The sequence below is a fragment of the Oryzias latipes genome, chromosome 22 (genome assembly GCF_053564925.1).
Source record: "Oryzias latipes strain Hd-rR chromosome 22, Olatipes_Hd-rR_3.1".
In the NCBI taxonomy this organism is placed as follows: domain Eukaryota; kingdom Metazoa; phylum Chordata; class Actinopteri; order Beloniformes; family Adrianichthyidae; genus Oryzias; species Oryzias latipes.
The window spans coordinates 29,542,501-29,549,799 of NC_136258.1; the positions used below are offsets into that span (position 1 = coordinate 29,542,501).

The following is a 7,299-nucleotide window of genomic DNA, read 5'->3' on the forward strand; positions in this document are numbered from 1 at the left end:
AAACTTTCCCTCAATGGAAACTCCTAAATGTATTTATGGTTCATGAAGTCGACACGGCGCGTTCAGGTGCCTCAGGTCAAACCACGTTCTTGTCTCAGCTGCCAGTATCAGCAGCCAGTGGGCCCGCCCAGACCAGAACCCTCTGCTGGTTCCGCTTCACGTTCCCTTCATCTTCACCAGTTCAGCCAGTCAGCGTTCTGCTCGCGCTCAGACGACCACAAGACAAAACCAGGAGCGCTGGACTGTCTTTGTTCGGGACACCGGTCTCAGTTTTCCCAGGGCTCCACATTCAGAAGCAGGACAAAGGAGGGGGGCGGGGCTTCAGCACAGCCACTTCCTGCTCTGTGACGATGTGAAAACTTAAAGGAGGTCAACAGAAACCCAATCGGCTCAGACGGCTGACGAAGGTTTGGCTGAACCAAGTGAACAGATTGACTAACAGGAACAAACCAACGAGAAGACTCACAGGGGGGAACTTAGAAGAGGGTCAAACCCCCTGACCGACTACCACCACATGGTCTTTCAGCAGGAATTCATAAAATTACATAAATAGGAGAAAACCTAACAGAACTAAAGCAAATAAACACTTAAATTGATGCCTTTTTTAGTGCGAAGAGCCCGAAGTTGGACTTGAAAATGTTAATAGTGATGCACAAACGCCAGAGTTTGAGCGTGAAAGCCTGAAAAAACCCTTTACGTCTTTACATAGACTTTTCATTGGAAGTGGTCGCTTGAGCACAGATTTCTGAACCCCGTGTGAACGTAGGTCATATGTAGGAGGGTCGACCTGCAGCTGCAGCTGTGGCTGCGACTGCAGCTGAAGCCGCAGCTGCAGAGAACCGGCTGGAATGTGGTAGAGAACGTTTGGGAGAACGAAGCCTTTCTGTAATGAGGGAACACATGCTCGGCATCAATAATTCAGCCGGGGCTGCTCTCAACAATCTGTCGGGGGGGCCCTGATATGAACTCCCAACAGGAAGTATGCTGGGGGCGGGGCACAGCACACCTTATTTGGCTAATTAAAAATAACACACGCATCAGCCCAAAAAAACGGCTCCTGCAGCAAAGATAGCTCAGAGCTCCCATAACCTAGTTGGGTCAGAGCGGCCTGCTTCTCCTCGCCGCTGCTCCCTGATCGTCTAACGGCGCCTTCAGGCCCGACTTTGTCACAAACACACGGCCGCCGCTGCAGAAACGCAGACACTCGGGTACAAAAGAAAACCGTAAATGAAAGATCAACGTCTTCTACTGATGTTTGTGCTTCAGTATGAAGCAAACACTCTGCGTTGCCACAGCAACCAGTTCCTGCTGTCGCCTCGGACTTCAACTCTAGATTCCCTTTTGTTCATCTTTTATCCGGTGCAGTTCACTGGTTTGACGCCTTTGATGAAGATGAAACATCCTTGGATTCATTGACAACATTTCTTTGCTGTCAATCGACGGTTTTCTTGGTCTAAAATATAAAACTAGTGCAGCAAGTTAGGAGGAATTAGAATTTTTTTTTTAACCAGACTTCAAAGCTGAAGTTACCACGGTGACACGCTGTGATGGGCGGAGCCTGAAGGTGAATCTATCAATGTTTCACCTGACGTCATGCCAGTTAGTCAAGTGTTTTATGTTAATGAGTCCATGTTTTTGTGTTTGATGAGAAAATGTGCAATAACATAGGAAAATAATCCCTAAAATTAAATTACGGCCTCATGTATGACTTCTCCAGCTGGATAACTGGCTGTACCCCCCCTAAAGAAGGATCAACAGCAGGAAACGCTGACATGGGTTGCTGCGGTCCTGGGAGAATCCAGAAGACCGGACGCCGTTCGCTGCCTGGAAACCGTTGAGAAAGCAGCGAAGAGCTACGCGGGGTCAGATCCCCCCCCACGCTCAGCGGGATTCTGGGTAAAACCGTCAGATGGAGGCTAAAGTCTGACCTCTGAAAGTTCTCCTCACCAGAAACTCTGATTTTATAGTGTTTTCCTCCTGAACCATCCCAGAGGAACCCGCTTTCTCTGTGCGCTTTAGGTCCTGAACAGAACCGGCTGAAGCCAAAACGGCACCAAAATCGGGTCCAGATGTGATCGTTTGATCAGGATGTTTCAGTGGTTTAATCAGCGGCTCAACGGTAGGAAGTCACAAAGAAATTCAGAGAATCCTTCAGATGAAGGGAACAGCTGTTCATTTTGGCTTCTTGGAGCCACTTCCTGTTTGGATCGCCCAGGGGGCGGGGCCACTCAGTCCTGTTCTCTCATATAGTCATCGGTTCTGATGGGTTTGTTTGTTAGCTAACTTTAATCTTACAATAAGGCTGAAATGAACAGCAGATGATTTCGTTTCTAGCATTTCTGCTAACATTGTTCACCACAGCTTTGCTAACTGGTGTCTGCAGTCTCAGCAGGTCAAAGGTCACATCCTGCCGTCAGCACATGACTCCTGAGAGCTCTTCATCCCTCAGACTGATCTGCTGTGGAGGGATATTTCTGTCACCATTTTGCAAACAAAACTTTCTAAGTTGCAAATCAAAATATTAAATATTTGCTTTCAATTTCATTTTACTTTTGCTTTATAAAGATTTTTTTGCTGTCAAAAAATATTTTTGCGTTTGCAACACAAGTTTTTTTAAATGCGTTGTGTCTCTGAAAATATTGGTAAAAGTTTGATTTTCTTTTAGATCAGTTTGGAAAAGAAAAGAGAGAAAAGATTTAAAGCACAGAACTTTTTGTCCTGCAGAAATGTTTTGAATTAGCAAAAATAAAAATTAGAAAGCAAGTGGTGGCATAGATATCACTCCATAATCAGCTGTTAACAGGATCGGTCTGAGGGGGGAGACAAGCCGCAAGCCGCCCCCCAGCAGGTTCTCTGTTGAAGGGGGGAGGAATCGAACGCACGCTGGCCCTGGGAACCAAACTGCAAAACCTCTTAAGGATGATTCTTTGGATGATTTAAGGTCCAACGATACAGACGTTTAGCACTGCCCCCCCACCCCCCATGCTGGGCTATAAAGAGACCGTCACCTCAGACACAAACAGGCACTGAGGCTAAACATGAAGATTTCTGCTTTTCTGTTCCGTGCGATTTACGGAAGAGGTCGGACGCTCCACCAAAGGACATGAAGGTCAAATGCTGAAAAGGAGAAAATAGAGCAGACTGACAGGAGAGGAGGAGGAGGAGGAGGAGGAGGACAATGTGGGGTCCAGGTTCTCAAAGACCTCCACTGCACATCCACAGGGATTCGGTTGCCATGGCAGCAGGTGTTCACGGCTGTCCTCATAAACAGGGAGACTGTCATAGCGAGAGGGAGAGAACACGGACCCGAAACCCTCAGGGCGCTTTAACGGATCCGGACCTGAAGATGTTCTGCAGGATGAGGAAGAACCACAAATCCACAACCACTGAGGTTCTGACACAGATTTACCAGAAAAGGTTTTTTCTGGGGCATCAGACTCATCTCACCCCCCTCCCTCTCAATGTACCTGTAGGAAAAGGTAAAAAAGCTGTGCTGCTATTCACAAATGACCTCCTGCGTGAGCAGCTGGGCGTCAGCCTGCAGAACCTCTACAAGCCATCAGTGAAACACAATCTGCTGAGCTGCCACACTATGATTCTGGTCTAGAAAATCCTTCAGGGTCTGGCTCCTCCCCCACAAAAAGACTAAACAGAAGCACCAGAGCAGGTTCAAGAGGTGACGGCATGATTCCTTCCAGGAACTTTTCTCCTGTCCAGCCTCTCAAACCTGGAACACAATCCCAGAAAGATCTGGACAGTTTTCCACACTTCCATCCTTCTCACAACAATAAAGATCACGGCTGCTGGAAAACTAAACTTTCACTCACAACTAATACTAGAAATGCTATAAAACTGTTTCCTAAACTAAAGTCAAAGTAAAACATGGGGGGGGGGGGGTGAAAAAAGAGGTCATAGTTGTTTGTAGTATTGTTCTAAAAAAGTCCTAAAATTTGATCCGCATTTGCAGAAAATCATTTTTTCCTCATCAAAAACAGAAAAGATCCGGCATGAAGACATGACAGGTGGAACAGGTTCTTCTGGAGGAGACCTGGACTCGTAAAGAACCAAGTCTCACACAGACACTCGCAAATGTGAAGACCTGACTTTAGAACAACAATAAATGGAAAAAAAAATCAAAGCCATTGTGTTATTGGATGAATCTGGAGCATTTCTAAATTCTAGTTTAAATAGGAAAACCAGAATCTTCTGTGAGAAAATTCACCACAAAATCCAGACTTTTATTTATAAAATCAAATCTATCAAAGACTGAAATGAAAATTTCAAAAGAGATTTAATGTGAACTGATGCACCTGTGGAAACGCGTCTTTTTGTTTAAAGGGTCTATCTATGTTGTTTTTCTGACGATCATGTGTCGTCTCTTTTTTTTTTTTTTTTTTTCAAACTTTCCAAAACCCTCATGAGTTTCTTCAAGGTTGATTTTTTCCCTGAGGGACATCAACCCATTGGTGCAACTGGCACTAAAATGAGAAAAAAGGCCACAAATTCTCAGATGAAAACTCAAAAATCTTCTGTTTTTAAAGATACATATTATTTTCAAGCAAATGTTATTGTGCTTTAGTCCAGATTCAGAGTTATTCCTTTCTCTTATAAGATGAATGACAAAAACACTCGTGCATTTGCTGCTGGTCCGGCCCTTCTGTTAGAGGTTAGAACCCCCTTTGTGCCCCACGAGGCCAAACGTTGCCCCCCCTCTGGCCAAAATCATCAGAAATCAACATTTTGAGCTTTAAAGTGTTTTGTAATGTTCAATTCTCACAAAAAAAAACACAGTGGTACTTTGATCACAAATTGAGGAACCGCCCCTTCCAGGAAGAGTCTGTGCTGCCAGCTCCGCCCCCAGGCTAACAGACACACCCACCTCCTCCAGGGTGGTGATCAGCTAAACGTTTTCCTTTTTTATGAATATGAACATCCATCTTTGCTAAAGTTTGGATGTTTGTTTGCTTCTGCAGAGGCCGACTCTAGGATGATGTCATGAAATGGGCGGCACCCACAAGGAGAGAAAGGCGGAGCGGTGGTCACATTTCAGAAAAAGACTGAGCCAAAATGGCAGCTTTGGCGACGATGACGACAGCTTGAACATCAGGTCAGCTCAGACCGGCTCCTCCTTTTTTATGTGGGACCATCAGACTTCATCTCTGTGCTTGCGAGAGGAAGATGGAAACCACGGCAACCGTTACATGGTTACCAGTTTTCTATGGCTACAAAAAGCTGTCCATCCATCCATTTTCTTTAATCCCTATCAGTGTCACCATGTTACTGGAGCCTATCCCTGTCACTGTCAGGGTAAACCCCAAACTATTTTTATAGTTTTCCATGGTGACCTGTGGTTACAGGTGTCTGACTCACACGGTTACCATGGAGACTCAGAGTTTATGAGGAGCCCATTTAGAGTTTTCAGCGTCACTTTACCCGTCAGATCAGGATCCTTGTTGGAGTCGTGTGATGGTTTTTAAAGGCTCTCCTGATTATCCTGAATGTGTTTAGGATGCTGCATTTTTCACACAAGACGGCGTCCCCATCAAAGGTCAGAGGTCATGTGAGCTGTCTTCATAGCTTAATGGGACAAATGTGAGGCTGTGAGGATGCTGTGCTGTTGCTATGGCGATGCTGGTCAGAGCCAGCCAGATTATGTGTGTGTGTGTGTGTGTGTGTGGGGGGGGTGAGCAAATCCGTTGTTTTTATCTCAGAGAAATGAAGTAAATATAGACTTTCATTCTCTTTAAAGTTGAAAACATTTCTTTGGCGTTGTCTTACTCTTCTAGTTCCGTGAAAACTCGGGGGGGGGGGGCTGACGTGGTGGGGCCCCGGTCCAGGCTGCTCTGTTGTGAGGCCCTGCATCAGCGTGTTTGGGCCTCTTTAGGAGTTCTGAAACAGTGATGGATGGCGTCTCCATGGCAACGCCAGAACATCCCACAGCTTTCCTGGTCTGAAGGAAGCTGACACAATCCCCCCCCCCACACCCCCACCCCCCCTTACCTTGTGCAGCTTCCACATGGCCCCCAGAGCTTTGACCTCGTGGGGGCCGTGCTTGCCCTCCTCCAGACACTGGTAGCACACCGGCGTCTTGCACTGCACGCAGTACATGCTGAGGTTCTCCAGCTCGTGCTCCGTGCACGTGGAGATCTTGCGCGGGCTCGCGCGGCGGCTGATGCGGCCCTGCGCCGGCGGGACCAGGCGGTGCTTGGCCAGCGGCCCCCGGGGGGGGTGGCAGCGCAGGCGGCAGGGGTCGCAGTAGAAGACGTCGCACTGCTCGCACATCACCGTGGCCTCCCGCGGGCTCTTCTCGCACAGCTGGCACTTGAGCGCGGCCGCCTTGCTCTGCTGGTACCGGTCCACCACCCCCTCCAGGACCCGGTTCTTGGGGAAGCCGCGCAGCCCCCGCTCGTCCAGGATGAGGCTGCGGTGGCACTGCGGGCAGGTGATGCAGGAGTTGCGGGGGATCGGCGGGAAGGAGCCCGGCGGCTGCAGGAGGTGCTGCTGCGGGGGGGGCTGGGGGACGGCCGGGGGGAAAACCCGGACCCCGTTGGGGGACTTCTGGCAGGGGGTGGTGGGCGCGCTCACGAAGCCCCCGTACGAGCCGTAGCCGCTGTCCGCCTCGCTGTACAGACTCATCTTGTCCAGGTCCAGATAGTCGTAGTCGGCGGAACCGGAGGCTCGGCTGCTCTGCGGGGACTCCGCCTCGGGGGTCTGCACGAGGATGTTCCGCGCGCACGCCAGGCAGATGTTGTGGGAGCACGGCAGGATGATGGGCTCCCGGTAGAACGAGCCGCACACCGGACACTTCAGCTCTTCCTCCATCTCATCCATGGCTCCGGTCCGGGTGGGGAGGGGGGGTCCAGCGGCGGCGCGTCCTGCTGCGGCTCCTGCCAGCGCAACCTTGAAGACGGGAGACCGGAGCGGAGCGGAGGCATCCGCGATGAGGAGGCGGAACCCCCCCGCACCAATCAGCTCGCGCTCAGAGCGGCCTCCTATTGGCTGAGCTGCAGACTTCAGGCAGAAACGCAGTTTGAACAAATAGAGTTGATCAGATTCATCAAGAAGAGATTCATGTTTGATGGAAGAATCTGCTGCAGGAAGAAGATTTCAGAGAATTTCCTCTATGAGAGATGAAAACAGTTTCAGTTAAAGATTCTATTCAATGCACGAGTTGGATTTTTAGTCATTTTTTCTTAGTTTGATTCAACTTCTGTTCTGAGTGGTTCTTTCAGGTTCTAGTTAATTATCCACAAAGTAATGAGCAGTGGTGGGCGTGGCCTCCGCATGCCCGTATGTCTT

At 48.9% G+C, this 7,299-nt stretch overlaps 1 protein-coding gene across 2 annotated transcripts in view; it reads right to left on the minus strand.

The window, feature by feature from the left end:
* trim9 (tripartite motif containing 9) overlaps positions 1–6,937 on the minus strand; it is a 23,895-nt gene extending 16,958 nt beyond the window's left edge. For both annotated transcript variants that reach the window (XM_023951647.2, XM_023951645.2), the window contains exon 1: positions 6,001–6,937. In XM_023951647.2, coding sequence (XP_023807415.1) covers positions 6,001–6,831 — 831 coding nt within the window. In that variant the 5' untranslated portion in view covers positions 6,832–6,937. The remainder of the gene's footprint in view (positions 1–6,000) is intronic.
* Positions 6,938–7,299: the final 362 nt, after the last annotated feature.